A 24,430-nucleotide genomic window follows, 5' to 3' on the forward strand; every position below is an offset into this window, starting at 1 on the left:
GATTGCTTCTATTATGGTTCACTTGGTCTCAGGGATTAACACGTGGTTAGAATCTGCCCTCACTTATGAGTGCCAGGAAGCAGATACCCGTGAGTCCCGCACGCCTGTGATCCTGCTGCAGATTCGACTGACGACGGACAAAGCCGCAGCTGTGAGCTGGGTGATCAAGTCGGGTCTCTCCAGTGTTGACGGCAGGGAGTCTGGCCTTGCGCAGGCCAAGGGAGGGTTGCCCTTTTTTTAAAAGGTGTATTTATTTATTTGAAAAACATAGATACAGACAGAAGAAGAGAGAGAGAGAACGAGATCTCCATTCCCCAAATGGCTGCAACAGCTAGGGCTGGGCCAGGCAGGGGCCAGGAGCTTCTTCCAGGTCTCTGACGTGGGTGCAGGGGCCCAAGGACTTGGGCCATCCTCTGCTGCTCTCCCCAGCACCACTGGCAGGCAGCTGCATTGGAAGTGGAGCAGCGAGGACTCGAATCGGCACCATGTTGGCTGCCAGCACTGCAGGTGGCAGCTTAAACTTCTACACCACAGTGCCAGCCCCTCTACCTGCCCATTTCTGTGACATCATTTAGCCTCTTGCTGTCTGTACCTTAAGTTCACACCCTTCAATCATTTTCAGTTCATCAATGAACTCTTTGCAGTTTTCATGTAAGTCCCTGAACTCTGCAATTTCATCTTCAACTCTGGCATACGACCCCACACAGCAGACACCGGAGAGCTCACGTACAAACCACAGGAAGCAAACTGCCCTGAAGACCACCGCCATCATCGAAATGTCCTCAGACATTCTTTAAGATGGGAGATACGCCACAAAGTCGCCCAGGCTGTGGAAGCCCCTGCTGCCTGGGTACTGGGCGCTTTTTCTAGCTGCCTCTCCAATACCACTTCAGAATTCGAGTGACACCTCCCCTGGGTCCACCCTGTTACAGAGCCAGGCAGCAGCACAAATCCCTAATACGCAGGATGCGAGACAGCTTTATTGTGTAAGACTGGGACAGCACACAGTTTAGACCCCACACGAGTGCGACCCCGTTGCTGACCCCGTGTGCGTTTATCCTCATACCAGCTGGTCAGATTTTTCCCATCCAGGTCCCGGATGAGCGGGAGTACCTCTACATACACATTTGCTTCTTACGCTACATACGTGATACTTATTCATTTAACATGTGTCCTGCACTAGTCAATGGCTTTACTACTTTTCAGGAAAAAGCCACACACTGAAAACAGACTCCTTGAAACACAAAAGGCAGCACTGTGCGGAACATGGCTTAGCGCACAGGCCCTATGCCGGGCTTCTCTGCTAGCTCTGGTGTGGGGTACAGGAAAGCCTCCTTAGTTTTCCCTATTTTTACAATATAAACACTGACACCATTTTTCATACACATTACAACTATTATTAACCCAATTCTGGTTTAAAAATCACAAGTTGATAACATATAAATACAAATGCTTGGAAAAAATTACCAGGTAGGGAAAAACATGTCTTACGCGTTGTAATGACTTACGATCCGCCACGACGACAGGTGTGGTTTAAAAAGTGCAGTCCATTTGCTATCAGCAGCAAAGGCGCAGTCACCAGGTAACACCACACCACCTGGCAGGTGTGCGGAGCACGCTGCATGCCAGCAAGGTTCTGCAGATTGCGAAGCACTGCCAAGTGCCCTGAGCCTGAACAAGGAAAGCACAGCTGTGAGCCCGCTTCCTTCACGTGGCTTCACGTGGCTCCCGTGTCCTCGCTGTCTGTGCAGATGGCACTGCGTGGTAAAGCCGATCCAGGCAAGTCGGAGACCCTGCAGACACTGAACCCCGGCAGCTCCAAGAGGCTAAGGGTTCATCACAGACTCCGCACACTTGATCCTACATCAAAGCCTGGGATTTGGGTTTCCCATTAGAATGTATGCTTTGCTTTCCTTTGGGTTAAAAAGCAGTTTTGAAAACCGTTATTTGGAATCAAGAACATCCTTCCAATCACGCTGCTCGAGAAGACGATTCACGACACTGAGTCAGGCGTCCTAATACGGCGGGGCTGCTAAAACACAGGTATCTGTTCTCAAGAAAAACTACAAAACTAGCCACTCTCTTTCCACTCAGAATTACAAAAGATAAAGTCTATGAATCAGAGCTCTAATGAGATTACAGAGAAATGGCAAACTCACATCACAGGACACACAGTCCACTGCCCTGAGGACGGAGCCTGCCACACCCCGGAAACCCACCGCCATCTCGCGCTGTGCAGGAACCAACCCTGCAGTGAGGCTGAAAGCAATTCAGCTTGATGCTCACACATACACACAAACTTGTTTCATTTCTTAGGATATTCTTTAAGGGATTACTTGACAATGGATCTTTCAGGATAACAAAAAGTATCAGAAAAAATAACCTCATTGGAGGTCTCAGACTTCTACAAAGACAACCAGCAGCTGGATGCTTTCATTCCTCCTCTCTCCATCAGAAATTATCCTCTCAAAAATCACAATCGACAACTCATAGAAAATTTAGTGCATTTACTGAAAATGAGGACCACTCCACGACGGTTCCCCTCCGGGCCCTAAATTCAGACCCAGGCACAGGTGCGTCTGCCCCAGGAGACGCCCACATGTAGACACGTGCTGCGTCTCACACCTGTGAGCGGTACAGCTTGGTTCAACCTCAGTGTTCTTCTTCCTGGGTGACAACCCTGTGTGCGTGACCGTCACACTCCACCTTCCCCCAGTCGCTGGGCAAGGGTTGCATCACAGTTTTAGAGGACGACCAAGACCTGGAGGAACAGAAACACCCATGGGCGTGATGCCGCAGCCCCGACCCCGGCTGACCCTCGGCAGCACGGAGCGGCAGGCAGCCGGCCTCGCGCCCTCATTTCTCCCTGTAGTACAGCAGGTAGTACTTCAGGGGCTCTGGCAGAGGCAGGCTCAGGACCTTCTGGCGCAGGAAGTTCACAGGAGGGTCCGGCTTTGTGTCGGGCAGCACCTTCTCCTCCTCTTCCTGCCGCTCCTTTTCTGAGTCTTCACAGCTGTTGTCGTCGGAGGGGCTGGAAATCCGACTGGCAAAGACCTCTTTGTCCAAAAAAACGATCGTTTCCATGCGACGGCGGCGAACCCTCCTTCGCTTAAACCTGGGCGTATTCTTCAGTCCGCTTCCACTTCTGCTCGCTGTTTCCTGGTGAATGACCTTCTTGATGGTGCCCCGGATGGCAATGCGTGCCAAGTCCTGGAGGCTGCGGACTGCTGGTGGTGCTGCGGCACAGAGAGCGAGAGTCTGTCACAAGGCCTGGCCACCCAGGAGCCCTGACCCATTTACCTCGGTGTGCTTACAGACATGCTGTAAGAATCTACAGTCTTCTAAGCAAAAGGCACCCTGTGCTCAAACCTGCAGTCCTAAGGTACTTGCTAAAGACTCGAGTCCTCAACTCTGAAAAGGGAAGGAGGCAAACATAGGCAGAATGAAAGCCTGGGCTGCAAGTCTGTTTCTACTCACGTGTCACCCACCTAGTGACACAGCCACAGCAATTTACAAACTGAATGTCTGCTCCTTTTTCTTGTTAGAGAAATACAAATCCAAAGTTTACAAGAAGGGTTTTGTTTCATTTTGTTCTTTAATTTGAAAAGGCAGAGACAAAGAAAGCTCATGCATCCATCAGTTCACTCCCAAAATGCCCCCAACAGCCCAAGACCAGGAGCCCAGAATTCCACCTGTGTCTCCCACCTGAGTCCCCACCTGCTGCCTCCCAGGGTGCGCACCAGCAGGAAGCAGAGCCAGGACTGTCCCAATGCTGGCTCCCAAATCCAAACTCCAAAGCACACAGGAGAAAGAACACTTGGTGATTAAAATTCACGTAGGAAACACACGCAGCAATATAGGGGCTTTTCTCAAAGGGAAAGAAATTAGTGGCCAGATCTTCAAATGCACTAAACTGAAAATCTGCATCCCTTTCTCCCCCGAGTTCCCAACCTGTCCAAAGAGTTAAGTCCGGAACATTGGGAGGGCTCCTGTGCTGTCCGGATCTCCACTGTGCTCCCAGGCCCTCAGAGGGGCCATGCTGCTTTCCCGTCCAGGGGTCCCTTCTGCAAGTCCGGCTGCCACAGCTCCCTCCTCCTCAACCCTGACCACCGAGTACATCCCGCCCGTCACCCGGCTTCCTCCTTGAACACCATCATCTTTACTTCCCTCAGCGCATCACCTGGAGAGATTACTCCCACAGCCACTGAGGCCCAGCTGTGCCTCCACCACACTCCTGGGGCAGCTCCGCCCGCCCCGCTGTCCCCCGGGGCGCATGCTCCGTCTGGCCTGCCTCCTGCTCCCCCACCCAGCCCAGGGGCTCCTGTGGTTCCGGTTTCCTCAGATGCATGCTCGTCCTGGGTTCTATATTCATTCTGAGCTCCTAAATAACAGACCAGCCGCGAGCCCCCACGCCCCCAGTAAGTCTGCCACACGCAATGCACAGCTTTCTCAGAAAGGCCCAGGGCATTCTGAATCCTTTCCACTGTGGACACCCTGCTGCCTGGAGAATTCCCGCAGCTCCTAACTAGCTGTGCCCTCGCATCTGTGGCTGGCCACCAAATTCGAGAGCTGACCACGAGGTCCACGTCGGAACCACACGTGCTCGCCGTGCGCCACCTCTGCAGTTTTTCTAACCCCGTCTTCACCCCTGACTCCACCAGCGCAGGGAACTGAGAAGGAGCAGCATCACCCACCCTGCTCTGAGCCTTCGCCTCCACACTGAGCACTCGGGGTGCTCACCACACGGCCGTGAGTGCCACTGAGACTCGCTTCCAGGAAGACCTCGCGTCTCACAGACACGCCAGTGGGCCTTGCTTCCTCCACTCTGTTAGGGCCCTGGAGGCTGCGCCCCCTTCCCAAGGGTGGCATCTGCTAAGACATCATTCTGGGGGGGTTTTAGGGGCGTGCATCTGACAAACTCACCCTAACCCGACCATCAGGGTTATCTAGGACACAGACTCCTTGCGGCTTTCACTCACAGCTCCTTAGGGCTCTCTGCAGCCCCAATGACCCTCTCAACGGAAGGCACCTGGCAGCCCAGTCCCGCCACACAGGAGGAATACGCGTTTCACACTGGGCCTGCCTCCCTTTGGGGAGCTGCTTCTCACCCACAAGGACGAGCACCAGCTCCTCCTCTGGACCCCACTAAGCCCTGCTGCTGCTCACTACCAACACCAAGGGCTTCGCCTCTTCCCCAAGACCTGTGCGAGGCAGAGCGCAGGGCAGAGCGCACCTGCTCGGCAAGCTGCTCCTCACAGACTCAAGAACAGTGCTGGGGCCCGCGCTGGGCACAGTGGGTTAAGCCACAGCCAGCTCCCTGCTAATGGCCTGGAAAAGCAGTAGAAGATGGCCACGTTCTTGGGCCCTTGCACCCACGTGGAGACCGAGATGGAGCTCCTGGCTCCTGGCAACAGCCTGGCCGAGGCCCAGCCATTGCAACCATTTGGTGAGTGAACCAGCAAATGAAAGATCTGTGTGTGTGTGTGTGTGTGTGTGTGTGTGTGTCTCCTTCTCTCTATCTGTAACTTTGCCTTTCAAATAAACAAATCTTTTAAAAAAAAACAAACAAAAAAACAATTCTGGAAAGAAGTCACTAAAAGGTATTTTCTTTGGGTGGTAGGACTACACATATTTTTATTCTTCCACCCACTTTTTTCCATTTTCCAAATGATCAGAAAGCATGCAGAACAGTTTTATTTTAAATGAAGTGAACTAGAACTCTCATTTCCATATGAGTTGTTGTTGCAATCACACGACATTAGCACGAATGTTGGTCCTGAAGCCAGCTCCTTGCTGGCTCTGCCCTAGAAGGCGCTCTCCTGTCCTCTGCATACCCACAGGGGAGGTGCTAGGTGCTCAGGGAACAGATTCCCCCCCCCTGCTCTGCAGGCCCCCGCACTCCACCGAGCTATGCGAGATCTCAGTGCAGGGGGCAAACAGTCAATGCCCCCGCCCGAGTGCCCCTCTGACACGGGTCCCCGGCTAGGGACAGCATGACCTCTGACCATTGTGTTTAGGGTTCAAAGAAGGCTAAAACGACCTAGGGTAGGCCACAAATAGTTTGCAATTTCTCAAATGCTTAAAATCCCTTATGAATTTTAAAGCTTCAGTGGCGGGGGGAAAAAGCTCTTTAATATCAAAAGGTGTTTTGTAAATTCTTTCTTTCAAATTCTGAGATAAAAGATCAAGCTGATGAATAAATAAGACTTGCACACTTACGTAGCTGGACAAGTCTTTGTTTTCCTGACTCTGAACGGCAGGGCTGGATGAGAGGAGCGAAAGACACAGCCAGAATCTTCTTGGTTTCCCAAGCAGAAGGACCTGTGCGCGTTATCTTGGTCAACTACTCCAAAAACAAAACGAGAACATTCAAAAGCCTTGGCTGCCAGACAGCTTACAGGTAAATAATCATTCCTCTATGTCATCTGAGAATACAGACACAGCAAGCAAAATCAGCTGGCAGTATGCGACAATATGGACCCCTTGTGACATCTACTTTATGAATATTTTTGCAAGAATGCTCAGCCTGAATATATTCAAGCCCTCAGACCTAGCTTCTGCTTATAGGAAACATGTAAGATGGCGAAACTAGTTCAAGGGCAATAAGGGGCGATGACCGGTAGATGGATCAGGACAACCTCCCTGGGCTCAAGTCAGTACGGGCTTGGGGGGAAGGGGGGGTCTGCAGGAGTCGCGTCCAGCCCTGGGCTTTCTGCACAGCTGAACAACTCTCCTCGCTCTCAGGAAACAAGGCCTGAGGTGTGCACACGCCCACTCCCAAGACACACCGGAACGGGGGCCCCTACACTGCAGTGCACTTCCTGATGAAAGAATTAGGAGCACCAGAGAATCCAGCTACAGCTCTCGACAGTTCTCTGTGACTTGGCCTAAACAGATGGCCTAAACAGGTCACAGTGCTATTCCTGGTCAGCTCTGCTGTGCTCAGATTAACGCCAGTCTTTTCTAAAAATATCTAAGCCAGATTTCATGTCGTGAGTCTCAGAACTAAAGGAACTAAGCGGCCATGCATTCCGTTACTGCATTCTTGTACACAAGCAAAATCATTTTTCAAAATCCCTCTGAGAAGGAGAATACCTAGTTACAATGAATAGCAAATATCTAAATGTGATCAGTAAATGATGTATGAAATCATAAGAAACCATTAAATCCCAATTTCATATTCTAGATGAGCAGAAGAAATCCTGTAAAGATGTCCACCGTCCTCAAATTAACCTGGAGGCCTCACCTCCGTCCACTCCAGCCTGACACCTCTTCTCAACACAGCAGGTCCCCAGAATCACTTGTGTACGTGAGACACCGTTATAGCCATGTTTCACGCACAGCAGACACAGGGGCCGGCCCTGCCGCACGCTAGGCAGGCAGCAAGGGGGGACTGGTTCCTCTTTATGCAGCCAACAGCACCGCCTCTGAAGTTTCACACCACACACTCTCCAACCAAGCACTTCTGCATGCGGTTGTATCCGGAGCTCAGCGGTCAAGATTCAGATAAGAATATTTACAAAGAGAAGTATGTGGAGGCTCCTTCCAGTAACTGCTTTTACAGAACCAGAAAGAAGCCAGATGACCACCATTGAAACACTCTCAAGGTTAAGCCGTGCTTACGACAGGGGCTTCCCAGACGGGAGTGCTGGTCAGAGTCCCAGCTAATGCGCCTTGGAGGGCAGCAGAGAGGCACAAGTACTTAGCCCCTGCCACCCACGTGGGAGACCACACCGCACTGTCCAGGCAACTGGGGAGGGAACCAGCATATGGAAGATCCCTCTCCCTCTCATCACTCTGCCTTTCAAATAAAGAAATACGTATTTTGAAAAAAGAATCACATACTAACAGTGTGGAGACTGGGAGCAGTTTTTCTTAAATTCCTTTCTGGATTTTTGTTCTTTCTTTTCTTAAGATCATTTATTTAAGTCAGTTACAGACAAAGACATCTTCCATCTGCTGGTTCATTCCCCAGATTGCTGAAAATTAGCCCAGGTCAAAGACAGGAACCAGAAGCTTCCTCCAGGTCTCCTATGTGGGTGGAGGGGCCATCTTCCGCTGCTTTCCCACCCATTAGCAGGAAGCTGCATCCAAAGTGGAGCAGCCGGGACACAAACAGGGGCCCACGTTGGGATGCCTGTGTCACAAGAGGCGGCTACACCTGCTGCACCACTATACCATCCCAACTTTCTGGGTTTTCTAAAGCAAACATTACTTTTTGGACAAAATAAACACTAATGTTTAGGGGCAAGCATTGTGGTGCAGTGGGTTAAGCGGCCACCTGAGACAACAGCATTCCACATCGGAGCATATGTTGGAGCCTAGGCTGCTCCACTTCCGATCCTGCTCCCTGCTAAAGCATCTGGGAAAGCAGAGGATGCCCCAAGTGCTTGGCCCTGCACCTGCATGGGAGACCCCGACTCCTGGCTTCAGCCTGGCTCAGCCCTGGCCACTGTGGCCATTCGGGAGTGAACCAGCAAATAAAAGATTCTTTCTCTTTCCTCCTCTCTCTCTGTTGCTCTTTCAACTAATTAATAAACGTTTTTATAAAAAAAAATTGCAGTCTCTTAATCTTTGTGATTTGTTTTCTCTGGATCTTTGCTGACTGAGGGAGGTTCTTCCTGGTGACTCGTCTGCTCACATATTCTCATCTACTTTTCCCACAGTGCCTGAAACCCACACAAACACACAACCAAACATCAAACACGGTCAGGATACCCACCAGGTAACAGAACCCTGCACAGTACCAGCTAGAGGTCTCTCACGATTAGACTGATAACTGAGAGAGAACTATTCCAATAGCTTTACACATAATAAATGAGAATGGGGGAGGTGGAGAAGGGAGGGGAGAGAGAAGGGGCCTCCGTGCAGGTTCTGGGCTGCCTGCCCGAGTCCACTCTCTGGGCCCTGCCTAGGGCACCCACAGGACCTGCCAAGTTCCCTCACCCGTCCCTGCCCCTCTTTGGCCAACAGTGAGCAGAAACCTGAGTTATGCAGACTCTGACCTTCTCCTCCAGGGGCATGACGAGGATCCCTCCCACTTTGAGCAGGTTCTTCATGTATTCTTCATGCTCCTTCTGCACGCCAGCCCCACAGTACACACGGTCATACTGAGAACAATCTGGAGCGATCTCCAGGCAGTTGCCAGTGACAAAGGAAGGCTCACAGAAGTCGAACCTGTAAGTAAACGAAATGCATCACCCCGACAAGTCTGCACCGACATCCACACTAACCACTTTGTTTCTTAAAGATTTATGTACATGAAAGGCAGAATTCCAGAGAGAGGCGAGACAGAGGAAGATGGATCTTCCATCCACTAGTTCACTCCCCAAATGGTCACAACGGCCAGGGGTTGGCCAGGCTGATACCAGAAGCCAGGAGCTCCATCCGGGTTACCTACATGGGTGGCGAGGGCCAAAGCCATCATCTGCTGCTTTTCCCAGGCACATCAGCAGGGAGCTGGATCAGAAGTAGAGCAGCCAGGACCCAAATCGCCGCTCATGTGGGACGCCAGCATTGCAGGTGGTAGCTCGGCCCACGGTGCCACAATGCCAGCTCCTCACCACGTTTCAATTCTAAATCCCATGGCAATGGGGTGGCTATTTAGCTGAGCTGTTAGGACATGGGTTAAGATCCACAAATCCCATATTAAGATGACTGAGTTCAAGTCCTGGCTGTTTCCTGACTCCAGATTCCTGCTGATGTGAACCCTGGGAGACAGCAGGTGACGGCTCATGTACTCGGGGTCCAGCCACCCACATGGGACCTAAATTTGAGTTCGTGGCTCCTGGCCTTGGCCTGGCTATTTTCAAGCATTTGGGAATGAACCAGCAGGTGGAGCTGTCAGTTTCTCAAAGAAAGATTCAAAAATAGGTAGACAGACAGACAGACAGGTAGGGCAGGCAGTTAGGATGCCACCTGGGACACCTGCATCCCACACTGAGTGCCTGGGGTCAAGCTTCCTGTCCAGGTGCTGCCTCAAGTAGCTGGGTTCCCACTACCCATTGGAAGACTTGGACGGAGCTCCCAGCCCAGCCCCAACCGCTGTGGGCAGGCATCTGGAGAATGAACCAACAGATGGGGGTTGTCTCTCTGCCTCCAACATAAAATTGGGCCCTAGAAATTACAAAACAAGTAATGTGAAATGTAAAACCATTTCTGATCACCGTCTTTGCTTTTATAACTCATCTTATTCAGGATCTACTACAGAACAAGTGAGGTAAGGGAAAAATACATTTGGTTTCTCTAAAAATTACAATCCTTAAAATAAAAACTTTAACACCATTTAAAAAAATGGCAAGGGGCTGGTGCTACGGCACAGTGGGTAAAGCCACCATCTGCAGTGCCAGCACCCCATATAGGTGCTGGTTTGAGACCCAGCAATCCACTTCGAATCCGGCTCCCTGCTAATTGCCTGAGAAAGCTGCAGAAGATGGCCCAAGTGCCTGGACTCCTGTACCCCATTTGGGAGACCCAGAAGAAGCTCCTGGCTCCTGGCTTTAGATCAGCCCAGCTCCAGCTGTTGCAGCCATCTGGGGAGTGTACCAGCAGATGGAAGCTCTCTCTGACTCTGCCTTTCAAATAGATAAATAAATCTTAAAAAAAAAAAAAAAAAAAAAAAAAAAAAAAAGCAAGAGCTAGTAATATACACTATTTCTTTTATTTATTTATTTATTTTGCTTAAAAGTCACAATTACAAAGAGAGAGAAGGAGAGGCAGAGAGAGAGAGAGGTCTTCCATCTGCTGGTTCATTCCCTAGATGGCTGCAATGGCCAGAGCTGCGCCGATCCAAAGCCAGGTGCCAGGAGCTTCTTCCAGGTCTCCCATGCGGGTGCAGGGGCCCAACGACTTGGGCCATCTTCTACTGCTTTCCTAGGCCATAGCAGAGAGCTGGATCAGAAGTGGAGCAGCCGGGACTTGAACCGGCACCCAAATGGGATGCCAGCACTGCAGGCGGTGACTTCACCCACTATGCTACAGCGCTGGCCCCATATACATTATTTCTTTCAAAGACTTAGTTATTTATTTGAATGGCAGAGTTTCAGAGAGGCAAAGGTAGAAGAAGAGAGAAAGAAATATCTTCCATTTGCTGGAATGGCTCAAGTGCTTGGGCCCCTACACCCACGTCGGAGACCCGGAGGAAGCTCCTGGCTTTGGATCAGCCCAGCTCCAGCCATTGCAGCCATCTGGGGAGTGAACCAGCAGATAGAAGATTTCTCTTTCTTCATCTCTTTCAAATAAATAAATTTTTTAAAAAAAAAAGAAAAAATTAGGGGCCAGCACTGTGGCACAGTGGGTTAACGCCGTGGCCTGAAGCACCAGTAACCCATATGGCGCCGGTTTAAGATCTGGCTGCTACACTTCTGATCCAGCTCTCTGCTATGGCCTGGTAAAGCAGTAGAAGATGGCCCAAGTCCTTGGGCCCCTGCATCCACGTGGGAGACCCAGGGGAAGCTCCTGGCTCCTGGCTTTTCTTTCTCTTTCTCTCTCTCTAACTCTGACTTTCAAATAAAATAAATAAATCTTAAAAAATAAATAAATAAAAAGAAAAAATCAGATGGCAAAAAGCGATCTACATTGGAAATATTAAAAACAGCAAAACGTTTTTTTCTCCATTATATTTAGTGAAAAACCACCAATGTGATAAGTAGTATATAGGTACCATAGTCACAAAAGTCTAAAGCCCTTGAACTCAGAATATTTAAAATTAGATCAGGTACATACTTAACCAGGATCACCTGCCACAGTTTATAAACCCTGGCACCAGGGCACCCCGGCTTCCTCCTGCCTCTGGTCTTACAGGACCACCTGCCACAGTTTACAAACCCTGGCACCAGGGCACCCCGGCTTCCTCCTGCCTCTGGTCTTACAGGACCACCTGCCACAGTTTATAAACCCTGGCACCAGGGCACCCCGGCTTCCTCCTGCCTCTGGTCTTACTGGACCACCTGCCACAGTTTACAAACCCTGGCACCAGGGCACCCCGGCTTCCTCCTGCCTCTGGTCTTACAGGACCACCTGCCATAGTTTACAAACCCTGGCACCAGGGCACCCCGGCTTCCTCCTGCCTCTGGTCTTACTTGTCAAAGCTGTCGCTTGTTCTGATGAAGAAGTCCAGCTTCTGCTCGGCGTACTCTATCACGTCTGAGTGCAGCTCCACTCCGTGGTTCACACCAAAAGGACCTGCAGGACGACAAGAACTCGGATCATCTGCCCCCACGGCATCAGCCAACACCTCTGACTTATCATGTGTCTGAGCTTGCCACAACGCTGGGCCTGACCCGAGCCAGCCCACCTGACTGGTGCCCGGCCGCTCTGCTGTCAGACATTTAAGCAATCTCTCGAAAGCAGAAGGAAGTCAGGAACCAGGTCTCACTAGCGAGGGACGGAAGTCTGGCCGAGCAGTCGCCTGGGGCACAGCCCGAGGCAGAGTAGTGGCTCAGCTATCCCACGGGAACTCCTGGCTCCCAGCTTGGCCTGGCCCAACCCCACCACTGCAGGTACATGGGAGAGCTCTCTTTCTCTATTTCAAATAAAGGTAAATAAATTTTTAAACAGAAGCATGTATCTGTAAATGAAACCAACACAGGCCTCATCTTTTTCCAGAGGTAGAATTTAGGAAGATTCCCCAAAACACTCAGATGTGAGCATTTCAATAATGCTAACAGAAGTTTTAATTATTGAAATTATGATTCCAAGTCACAATGAAACTTCATTTTATAGCAAAGGAAATTTATAACTAATTTGAAACGAAACTGACAAAACTGACAAGCCAATTTAATCATGAAAGTGGTACTTCTAAATTTTCTTTTTTTTTTTTTTTTTGACAGGCAGAGTGGACAGTGAGAGAGAGAAAGAGAGAAAGGTCTTCCTTTTGCCATTGGTTCACCCTCCAATGGCCACTGCGGCTGGCACACCGCGCTGATCTGATGGCAGGAGCCAGGTGCTTTTCCTGGTCTCCCATGCGGGTGCAGGGCCCAAGCACTTGGGCCATCCTCTACTGCACTCCCGGGCCATAGGAGAGAGCTGGCCTGGAAGAGGGGCAACGGGACAGAATCCGGCGCCCCGACCGGGACTAGAACCTGGTGTGCTGGCGCCGCATGGCGGAGGATTAGCCTATTGAGTCATGGCGTCGGCCTGAAAGTGGTACTTCTATACAACTGCTTCCGGGTTAAATCTGGGTGCGCACAAAGAACCCACAGGAGGGAACCTCTCAAGAAGGTCACAGACAAGCAAACCTCTTCTATGTGGGGGGAGACACTGCACCGCTGGGCCGCTGGGGTTGGGCACATGTCCTGCTCTGCACCTGCGTGAGATGGGGCTTGAACACAGGCGGTTACACATGGGAAAGGCCACACCTGCCTTTCCTGTTTCCAACAGGGCACAACAACTTTATTCACCACCAACAGACTATAGTACAGTGTGACCTCACTACAGCCACAGTGTGACCTCACTACATAGTGTGACCTCAGTGCAGACACAGTGACCTCATTACAGCCACAGTGTGACCTCACTACACAGTGTGACCTCCCTACAGCCACAGTGACCTCCCTACAGCCACAGTGTGACCTCACTACAGCCACAGTGTGACCTCGGTACAGCCACAGTGTGACCTCACTACAGCCACAGTGTGACCTCAGTACAGCCACAGTGTGACCTCGGTACAGCCACAGTGACCTCACTACAGCCACAGTGTGACCTCGGTACAGCCACAGTGACCTCACTACAGCCACAGTGTGACCTCGGTACAGCCACAGTGTGACCTCCCTACAGCCACAGTGACCTCACTACAGCCACAGTATGACCTCACTACAGCTACAGTGTGACCTCACTACAGTGTGACCTCACTACAGCCACAGTGACCTCAATACACAGTGTGACCTCACTACAGCCACAGTGTGACCTCACTACACAGTGTGACCTCAGTACAGACACAGTGACCTCAGTACACAGTGTGACCTCACTACACAGTGTGACCTCACTACACAGTGTGACCTCACTGCAGACACAGTGACCTCACTACAGACACAGCATGGCCCTGCCCCTGCAGCCTCACTCAAACACTCACAAGCAAGCAGCTGTCCACACACCCCACATCTCTGCACCCTGACACCTGGGTGTTTCTGGTCCCTTCTTGCAGAACAGCACGGACACATCAGACCACGGCTTCCTGGTCCCCATTTAGCCAACTGAACCTGCCACTCTGTTCTCTGCATCTTCCACACCGAGCACACTCTCTAAGCAAAGCACTTGAAAAGTCACACTTCCACTGTTTACAACATCAAATCTTAAATTTTTCCAAACCTCAAGCCCCTTTCCACTCACTGACTTCAGCCCTGTTAGTCTGGCATGGGTGCACTCTGTCAGAAATCAGAGACTGGCTTATTCATCTACTCATGCTATTTATTAACTGCTCTACATCACTATCATTCCAGTGACAGGTATATCCATTGGTCCATTCCAGTAATAGGTATATCCATGGTCCTCATTCCCAGGCAAAGTAAAAACAGAGAGCCCTCAACTCACCCATTAAAACAGATGACAAGCAGGATGGTGGCACCAACAGCAGAGCTCCAAGACACGGGTGGGATCCAGACCTACGAGGCCCCCCGGGGCAAAGCAGCTCCCGCGTCACATGGCACTTTCATAAACACCAGCTCTGATGCAGAACCTCCCCCCGCCCCTCCCGTAGACAAGAACCAACAGCAAGGACAGCCCCAGGAAGCGGGCAGAGGGGGCCACAGACCAAGCACAGGAGCCAGGCCAGACCTGGGGATGACCGGGGGGGTCAGGGTGGGGGCTTCCATGTCAAGCCTCAAGTCTGCAGACCCGAGCTGGCCTGCAGTTTCCACTTTGGAACATGCACGAAGTGGCATCACGGTGCAGCCAAGCATCCACTGTGAGAACCAGCGCTGAGGTCACTTCCTTCAGACTCCTCAAAGCAGCAGGTCGCACTGACCACGCGAGAAACCACAGCTTCCTTCCTCCAACATCCACGAAACTCCCAGTGCGCAGAAGACCCAGAGCAGCGACAGCACCAAACCGCAGCCCCTTGCTTCTGGGGGTTCCCAGGCAGTCGGCTCTTTTCAGTGCCTCCTAACCTAGCGTGGTCACCCCTGTTCCCCCAAACTGCCAGCTGGCCACAGCTCCTCCGATCCTCAGGCACAACAGAGAGAACCACAGTTAACTGGAAGGACACCGGCCCTGCGGCCTCTTCTCCAAGCACAGAACCACAGCAGCCTAGACCCACAACAAACGGAGGTGAGAAAGCGCTCGGCTTCGATGCGGAAACCTACCCATTAAGACGGTGAAGGTGGCGCTCTACGGCCTGAGGCCAGACCATCCATCTCAAAGCTTCACCAAATTCCACACTACAAACTTAAAGAGAAACCCAAATTTTCATTCCACTTGCACAAAAATCAGCTGTTACTAGTGGATTTTCTAAAGTGCCACTGACAACTACAAGGAAAGAATGCTCAATGCATTTTTTATGATGTGGAAGACACCACCTTGAAATCTCAAGATTCAAACTCCGTGCTTATTTGGTAGCAAATGTCAAAATGCCATGGAAGGGGCTGGCACTGTGGCGCAGTGGGTTAACGCCCTGGCCTGAGGTGCCGGCGTCCCATATGGGCACCGGTTCTAGTCCCGGCTGCTCCTCTTCCAATCCAGCTCTCTGCTGTGGCCTGGGAGAGCAGTGGAGGATGGCCCAAGTCCTTGGGCCCCTGCGCCCACGTGGGAGACCCGGAGGAGGCTCCTGGCTTCGGATCGGTGCAGCTCTGGCCATTTCGGCCATCTGGGGAGTGAGCCATCAGATGGAGGACCTCTCTCTCTCTCTCTGCCTCTCCTCTCTCTGTGTAACTCTTATTTTCAAATAAAAAAATAAATCTTTAAAAAAAAAATGCCGTTGACATCCCTGAGTTCATCAGAGCAGCAGTACCGCCCAGCACTACCCGGCACCCAGCTCCCGGCACAGCGCTAGCCCTGGCGGCCCTACTCCTATCCCTCCTCCGGCCACACCACTCTACTTCATTCAGAGGAAAAGCCGCTTCTCCCTCACTCCAGCATTTTACACAAAGTAGGAATTCAGCACACCTTCAGTTTCCCGACAGGTCAGAACACCGAGAACAGACCTCACGGCTTCACCTGAGAGAAACCGCGAAGCCTTCCTTCCGGTCATTCAGCTGCCCAGTGACTGGAGGTACTGCCCTTTCAGCGTCATCAAAACCAACTGCTTCAAGAACTGATTTCCAGAAGACTTTACGTTTTCCAAGGGTGTGCTTCCTATCCTTATACAGCTCCCTCACCCCTATTTTACCTGAAAGGCAGACAGAAACTGAGAGGGTCTCCACCCACTGGTGCATTCCCCAACAGTCAGGACTGGGCCAGGATGGCCTAAGTGCCCGGGACCCCTGCACCTGTGGGAGACCTGGATGCTTTGCCCTGCTCCTGGTTTAGTGCTGACCACTGCGGCCATCTGGGGAGTGAACCAGTGAATGGGAGATCTCTTTCTCTCTCTGTAACTCTGCCTTTCAAATGAATAAATTAAAGACACCCAGCTCTGCTTCTGATCTCCTGCTAGTGTGCAGCCTAAGAGGCAGTGGTTATGACCCCAGTACCTGGGTCCCTGTCACCCACCTGGGTAGAGACCTAGACCTGAGTTTCTGGCTCCGGCCCAGCCCCGGCCACTGCAGGACAGGAGCAGAACTCAGGGCCTGTAAGATGCAGGCCAGCCTTCCTCCACCCATCACCCAGTGACCATGTCAGGTAACGGCTGGAAAAGTCTAGGTCTCTACCAGGGCAGGCCACCAAAGGGCTACACTCGTGTGGAAGCAAATGCCCCTACACCAAGGCAGACATACCCAGGATGAGGCCCACCATGGAGCTGAGGTACCCGGTTCCACTGCCCAGGTTCAGAAACGAGAGTCCCGGCTGCAGGTCCAGAGCTTCCATCACCTCCGAGTAGATGCATGGTGCCGAGAGGTGAATGTTTCCATGCTTCCACGCCAGGTCTTTGTAAGCATTGTCTTTAAATTCTTCCAGATAATAATCCGCGCGATCGATAGCTCGGAAAGCCTGTTCCACCAGCTCGGTCCGGATGTACTGTGCCTCCTTCAGATTGTCGATAAGCTCATCGTTGTCCGCCCCAGCGCTGACAGCACCTCCCATGTCCAAGGTCACGCTCAGGCAGCGCTGCAACCTAAGTTTTCAAGAGAGCTGCTCACTTCAAGGGTCCAGGACTCAGCTCAAACCCAATTCGAATCCTGCTCTCTGGAAAACAGAACAGAGGAACACTCCTTGTCAATGCCCGCCCCACTCCCTAGGCACAACAGACCAAGAACAGACCCCGGGCCCATTAGAGATTCAGGTAAACAGCAAACACTACAAAATTATCCAACATTTACTTGAAATTCAAAGTTAAACAGTATCCCATATCTTCTCCGGGAACTCCACACCCAACATACACACACATCCCCACTCAACTCGGGCAAGCCATTCAATCCTGCTTGTGGATATTTTGATATCCAAATTTTAGACAAAAACGACATCAACCAAATTCTTCCCAAAGAAGATACTTCAAAAAAATTTCTGGAAAATGGAATTAAGAGTTAAGTTTATTTTGTGCAAAAAAATTTTGAAAACCAAACAAGTGGCCTTCAAAAGGTTCATGGAAACATGCATTATGAAAAAACTATATATTTCATTTTTTGCAGTGAAATTATGTATTTTTCTTATTTGAAGGGGAAAAGATCTTCCATCTGCTGGTTTACTGCCTAGCAGTAACAGCTAGGGCTGCACCAAGCCAAAGCCAGGAGCCTGGAGCTCCACCCAGATCTCCCACTTGGGCAAGGGTGTCCAAGCACTTGGGCCACCTTCTGCTGCCTTCCCAAGTGCGTTAGCACGAGCTGGATGGGAGCAGCCAAGACCTGAACCATCACTCTGAGATGCTGGTGCTGCAGGCAGCAGCTTGATGCTCCGTGCCAGAATGCCGGCTCCCAAATTATCTTTTAATTCAGTTTTTCCATGAACTTCTTCAAGCGCCCTGGTATTGTGACAAACACCTTACTTTAACAAACACAAAGTCAGTCTCAAGGCTGACACTGGACAGAAGGGACTGCTCCCACAGCGTCCGACTGCAAGGACACCATGTGCGTGCTCTGCCATCTCCCAGCTCTTTAAAGATAAAGCATTTTAAGAGTACATTTCTTTCTTTCTTTCTTTCTTTTTTATTTTGACAGAGTTAGTGAGTGAGTGAGAGAGAGAGAGAGAGAAGACAGAGAGAAAGTCTTCCTTGTGCTGGTTCACCCCCCAAATGGCTGCTACGGCCGGCGCTGCGCCAATCCGAAGCCAGGAGCCAGGTGCTTCCTCCTGGTCTCCCATGCGGGTGCAAGGCCCAAGCACTTGGGCCATGCCCCACCGCCTTCCCGGCCACAGCAGAGAGCCGGACTGGAAGAGGAGCAACTGGGCCTAGAACCCGGCGCCCATATAGGATGCCGGCGCTGCAGGCGGAAGATTAACCGAGTGAGCCATGGCGCCGGCCCAGAGTACATTTCTTACCCTCTCCCAAACTGCCTTCAAGGAAAAACAGTGCAGCCTTTGTCCCTCCTGAGCCCAAGCACTCGGACACCCCCAGGTGTTCCACAGGCCAATGCCGTCACGTGGACAGGTCTCACAGCACAGACACATCCTTTCCAACCCTACAGGCCCTCATGGGGTCTCCTCCTTCTCTCCACACCACAAGGCAATGCAGGGCCGGCACCTGCAGTACCGGCATCCCACATAGGCACCAGTTGTTGTCCCGGCTGCTCCACTTCTGATCCAGCTCCCTGCTAAAGGCCTGGGAAAGCAGCAGAAGACGGCTCAAGAGCTGGGGCCCCTGCCACCCATGTGGGAGACCTGGAAGAAGCTCCTGGCTCCTGGTTCTGGCCTGGCCTGGCCCCAGCCACTGCAGCCATTTGGGGAGAGAACTCGCAGACGGAAGATCTCTGTCCCTTTCTCTGTGTAATTCTTTCAAATAAATGAAATTAAAAACAAAAAAAAAACAAAAAACAAAAATAAAGTAATGTCTCATGAAACACAGGACACAGCTGGAGAAAATGCCCTCCAGCCCACCTGCAGGACCACCGACGCTGCGGAATCAGGACGACCTGCCCTCCTGTCTCACTGCAAAGTTTAAGCTTGCCTGTGCTTCACAAGCCAACAGAAACCCCGGGGGGACATCACACGCACTCACACCCACACCAGCAACGGTGACCACCACAGGTCAGTCCCCAGCTCCTCTAACAGGCAAACAGAAACTGAAGGTGCAGCTTCATACAACCTCTCACAGTCAAGACTTCAGACGAACATTAGCCGTCCAAAGCACCAGGACGATACAATTCTTGACTGTTCACCCCTCTTCAGCTGTCTCAGAGCTCCTGTTGGACCAGTCTGTGGCCCAGGGTGTGAAGTTTAATCCTGGCTGAGCCGCATCTTTCCGCAGCTGCAGCCCCAGCCCAGGCAGTCACCCCAGAATCTAGGCTCCTGTCAGAAGCTGGGACGCTCAGGGGTGTGTGTAGGAAAAGACACCGACCCCAGCACCTCAGTGTGGGGTCAGGGGAGCCAGGTCAGCCACGGCTCTCACTCTGCCTCAGCACCCTCCCTTGTCTTCCCAAGGGACCTCCACGACGCCGCTGTGTGCCTCCAAGTCCCTAGCCCTGGTTTTGACCCTTCCTTGCTTTCAAAGTTCCTCCCAGATGGAAAGCACCGCTTCTTAGGAAGCAGCTATGCCGTTTCCACAGGGATACCCCACAGCCGCCTCACAAACTCCACTGCCTTCCGAGGTCAATTAGGGTCAGGGTCAGGACCCCGGACTGGGCAGAGGCCTGAGCTTGCCAAACACAGGGACCCTCGGGGTGCAGCATTCACAGCCCCTGGCGGTGGTGACTGTGGCCCAGCTCTCCTGCGGCACACGGCACACCGGGGGCTTCCCAATGACCAACACACCCTTACCGACGGCACCCTGGCTCTGCCTGCCTGCCTGTCTCTGCGCTGGACACTCGGTCAGGACGTGCGCTCTCCTGCTGTAGCCCTTCCGGGGTCGCGGCTGTGCATCGCCGGCCGCAGGCTGAATGGCCACGGCTGCCCAAGAGCTGCCGGCTCGCTGCCTGCCCTCATCCACACAGCACGGCGGTAACGGGGACGGGAGCGAACCGGGCCCAGGGCAGGCTCGGCGGAGGCCCCTGGAGGAAAGCGTTCCAGCCTGGACGCCCCTTCTTAGGGGAAACGGACAAAGGAAGCCTGGAGACCAGGACCCCAACCACCCTCCCGCACACCCGGCCCGGGGACCACGCCGCCGGTACCTGCTGGACAGACGCCGGCCCCGTCCCAGCGACTTCCCGCGGCCTCGCCAAGACGTCGCCAAACGCACGGAGCTGGCCGGCCGCCGGGCCCCGCGCCGCGGGCGTCGAAGGCAGCTCCGGACGGGCGCGCGCGCGACTCCGCGGAGGCTCAACCACGGGGCGCGGCCCCAGCTCCTCTCGGACGCGCGAGGCCCCCGCGGCCGGGACGCGACTCCCCCTCCCCTCCCCAGCGGACCCCGGCGCCTCCCGAGCAGGCCCCAGGGAGCACCCCGACTCGTCTTGGGGTGCAGCAGGCGGGGGCAGGTGGGCCCGCAGGGACGCGGGCAGACAGACAGGAACCGCGGCCTCCCGGTAGCAGGCGAAAAGTGGGGTGGGGGCTGCTGACAGGAGCCGCGGGGGGCACCCCCAAAAAGGCCGCGCCCGCCTGCAGCAGGCTGGACCAAGGGGCGGAGCGGCCGCTCTACCTCCGGAGTGCGGCAGCCTGCAGCCTGGGGCGGCCCGGGTCGCGACCTGCAGCTCCTGCAGCGCAGCCCTCGCGCGTCAGCGGCTACTGCACCGCGCTGACCCCGGCCGCCGTAAACACCCGCCGCCGCTTCTGCGTCTGCGCGCGCGGCGACACTACTGCGCGTGCGCCACGGGCTCCGGCTTCCAGGGCAACGGCGCGGCGGGGCGAGCCGGGCCGGGGCGGTGGAGTGACAGGTCAAAGGGCGGGAATGACAGACTGAAGCGCGGGGGCGGGGCGGTAGGGCGGGTGGACCCTGACGGGGCAGTAGGGTCCTGATTGGCTGACGTCGGGTCCGGGGGGCGTGGCCGAGGCGTGTTTGGGGCCTGCGTCCCCGCCAGCCCAGGCGCCGCGGCAGGGGAAAGCGTTGGCCCAGGGTCCGAGTCGGCGGTTGACGTCACAGTGGGGCTGGGGAAGGGGCGCTCGACCGCGCTCCGGGCGTGAGGTTGCGGTTCCTGGGGTCGCCGGGCTCTGCGTAGGGTTAGGGTTAGTAGAAGGCAAAGCTTGGAAGTGACCTCCTGCCGGGTGCGCGGTGGGGCCCCGCGCTGCTGAGCCGCAGGCGTTGGCCGCGGCCCCGGGCAGGGGGCTTTGGTGCCTGCGTCTGCGGATGCAGCAGGCTCAGCGCAGCTGCTGCCCAGGGCCTCGCGGCGGTTGGGAAGTGCAGGTACAGAGCGGAACCCCGGCCTCCCGGCCGCGGGGCGCCGCACCCCAGGGCCCGCACTCAGCGGCTTCAGGGACTTTCCACTACTATTAGTGGTCGCCGAGGGACGGGCGGGTGCCCCAGCGAGATTCATGGATTCTTTTCCTTAGTTCAGTATAGAAATAAAAAGCCGGGAAACAATTTGCAAAGAGCAGAAACTTTGATTGGCAAGCTACAGAAAAAGCGTGTGGTCCGAGAGGAGACCCAGCGGGGACACGCTTTGAGGAAGCGTCCAGGGTTTTTAAGGCATTGCTGTCTGTTCCTTGGGTCGTTTGGGGGTTTCACATAGGTATGGTGATTGGCCTGGGGCTCATGGAAATGGGGGGGGGGGGTCTCTTGGAAACAGCCCAGTTCCCCTTTGGGCTCAGCCCCTTCTCTGCCAGCTCTGGGCGGGAGACTGCAAGCACCCGGAAGGTGGGATTCAGGGCAGCACAGTTAGTGGGGGCGGCCGCAGCTCTGGAGACAGGCTGTGCAGCCGCAACTGCGACCTGCTGTGCAGGACACTGTCCCTGAGTCTGGGGGGCCCACACCCCAAGTACCAAGACGTCCCTCCGTGCAGACGGCCCTTTTAAAAGTTTTAAAATTTGAATTACTGCAAAAAAACAATGTTTACTGTTTTACTCTGTAAGTGGCACAGTGGCAGTAAGTGGACTTGTGCAGCCAGCTCCACTGCATGGCTCAGAGTTTATTAATCATTTTTAACTGCAACTCTATTCTTTCATGAAGAAAATTCTCAGTAAATTAAGAGAAGGGTAAATCTTTAAGGGGGGGGGGCACACTGTGGCACAGCAGGTTAATGCCCTGCCCTGAAGCGCCGGCATCCCATATGGGCGCCAGTTCATGTCTGGGCTGCTCCTCTTCTGATCCAGCTCTCTGCTATGGCCTGGTAAAGCAGTAGAAGATGGCCCAAGTCCTTGGGCCCCTGTACCCACGTGAGAGACCAGGAAGAAGCTCCTGGCTTCGGATCAGCACAGCTCTGGTCATTGCTGCCAATTGGGGAGTGAACCAGCAGATGGAAGACACCCCCCCCCCCCGCCACGTCTCTCCTCTTTGTGTAACTCTTTCAAATAAATAAATCTTAAAAATAAAAAATAAAAAACTGTAGAAGCAGAGTAGTATGCAGTTGCCAGGGATTGTTGTATGGAGAGGGGGGTGCACAGTAGGGCACAGGGGGCTTTTCAGGCAGTGCAGCTGGTGTGTGTGACACTGATGGTGGCTGTGTGACGTGCTGTGTTTGTCAAAACAGAGTCGTGTATCAGTGTTAATAGCAAGGGATATGTGTGCAGGGGAGAGAACTATGAGAACTTCTTATACTACCTGCTCAAGTTTTCTGTAAACCTAGATGCCCTCAAAAATAAACTCTATTTTTAAAAGTGGAAAATTTTTTTCAGACATAGCAAAAGCTGAAAATAATTTAGCAGCTGACCCACACACGCTGTTTTCAAGGCAGAAAAGAAATGGAAGCAGGCAGGGAGACAGAGCAGAGGACGCTGGGCGTGGGGCATGAATGACAGATGGCGCCCTGGCAAGAGATGCTGCTGGTTTATTACCTCTGTCTCAGTGTTTGTACGACAGGCAAGTGCTATTTTTGCAATTTTTTATTCCCTAGAGTTTTATAGACAGGGGGAGTCCCTTGTCCAAATGCTGACAGTAGCTGCCTTGGTGTTGTCTTGCCCATGACTTAGTCAGGGCTGGCTAAGGGGCAGTTAGAATAGTCCTGATCAGCCAGCACTGCAGCTCACTAGGCTAATCCTCCACCTTGCGGCGCCGGCACCCCGGGTTCTAGTCCTGGTCGGGGCGCTGGATTCTGTCCCGGTTGCCCCTCTTCCAGGCCAGCTCTCTGCTATGGCCCGGGAGTGCAGTGGAGGACAGCCCAAGTGCTTGGGCCCTGCACCCCATGGGAGACCGGGAGAAGCACCTGGCTCCTGCCTTCGGATCAGTGCGGTGCACCGGCCACAGTGGCCATTGGAGGGTGAACCAAAAGCAAAGGAGTCTCTCTCTCACTGTCCACTCTGCCTGTCAAAAAAAAAATAGTCCTGATCAGTGAGGTGACAGGCGCTTTCCCCATCCTCAGCAGGGAGCATTGCCCAAAGTCCCCCTTGCTGCCTCTGCACAGGAAACGGGTGGACATGTAGACCGGGGTCCCCGAAGCAGCCACTCTACCCCAGTCCCTGCCCTGCCCTGTTTTGGCGTCTCTGGGTTCCTGTAGTCTGGTGGAGGGGGCTGGGTGCTCTAGGGGTCCTGGGCCTCCGCAGAGCCATCACACAGGAGCAGGAGTTGTCATCGCTGTGAATGTGAGGGGCAGAAGGCAAATGACACCTGGATAGACATCCGTCCTTCCCCAGTGGCGACAGCACACGGGGTCGGTGGCAGGGGCCATGGCTGCAGCTAGGAGAAGGTGACTAGCACAGGCCTCAAACAGGCCGCTTGCCGTCCCGTTTAGCTGGGAATCAGGTCAGCGTTTAACAACTTCTCTGCACGTCACACATCACACGGGCGTTGCTCTGAGAACACTGGTAAGCCCCAGTGTTCGCACATAAGTGACGTGGAGAATCCTGCTGAGACAAGCCACTCGGACAAGTTAGTAAGACAGAGGGACGGGGTCTGTGGTGGCCGATTTTATGTCAGCTTGGCTAGGCCTGCTGGTGTGGGAGAGAGGGACATGGCTCCATTTCCCTGGAGGTCCTGCTGACCTGGGCCCTCACAAATAGGCCTGTCCACGGGGCCTCAAGTGAACGCACCCTGAGAAGCAGGTGGCACCGGGGTTCTTGGTGACACTGCTGTGACGGACAGAAACTTGGGGCTTTTCTCTGCACCGTCCCCACTGCCAGTCCCCAGTCCTGTCTTGTTCCCTGGCACAGCGTGAGTGGGGCCTTGGCCCTGGGC

The 24,430-nt window shown here is 53.4% G+C and overlaps 1 protein-coding gene across 2 annotated transcripts; it reads right to left on the bottom strand.

Moving 5' to 3' along the window:
• Positions 1–951: 951 nt before the first annotated feature.
• PCMTD2 (protein-L-isoaspartate (D-aspartate) O-methyltransferase domain containing 2) lies at positions 952–21,003 on the bottom strand. 2 transcript variants are annotated; one of them, XM_070051569.1, is made up of 6 exons: positions 20,807–21,003; positions 16,863–17,271; positions 12,081–12,183; positions 9,006–9,177; positions 6,220–6,343; positions 952–3,236 (listed from the first exon to the last, which is right to left on the bottom strand). In XM_070051569.1, the coding sequence occupies exons 2-6, from the start codon at positions 17,167–17,169 to the stop codon at positions 2,857–2,859; spliced, it is 1,086 nt and encodes a 361-aa protein (XP_069907670.1). In that variant the 5' UTR covers positions 17,170–17,271; positions 20,807–21,003; the 3' UTR covers positions 952–2,856. The 2 variants fall into 2 exon arrangements, with proteins under 2 accessions (XP_069907670.1, XP_069907669.1); XM_070051568.1 differs by having other exon boundaries at positions 20,343–21,001.
• Positions 21,004–24,430: the final 3,427 nt, after the last annotated feature.

Source organism: Oryctolagus cuniculus, chromosome 11 (genome assembly GCF_964237555.1).
Source record: "Oryctolagus cuniculus chromosome 11, mOryCun1.1, whole genome shotgun sequence".
In the NCBI taxonomy this organism is placed as follows: domain Eukaryota; kingdom Metazoa; phylum Chordata; class Mammalia; order Lagomorpha; family Leporidae; genus Oryctolagus; species Oryctolagus cuniculus.

Coding starts and splice junctions, on each gene's coding strand:
- PCMTD2 (XM_070051569.1), bottom strand. CDS start 17,169: ATGGGAGGTGCTGTCAGCGCTGGGGCGGACAACGATGAGCTTATCGAC. Junction 9,178..12,080: donor ACAAGCGACAGCTTTGACAA/GTAAGACCAGAG, acceptor GTTTACTTACAG/GTTCGACTTCTGTGAGCCTT. Junction 6,344..9,005: donor TCATGCCCCTGGAGGAGAAG/GTCAGAGTCTGC, acceptor TTTTTGGAGTAG/TTGACCAAGATAACGCGCAC.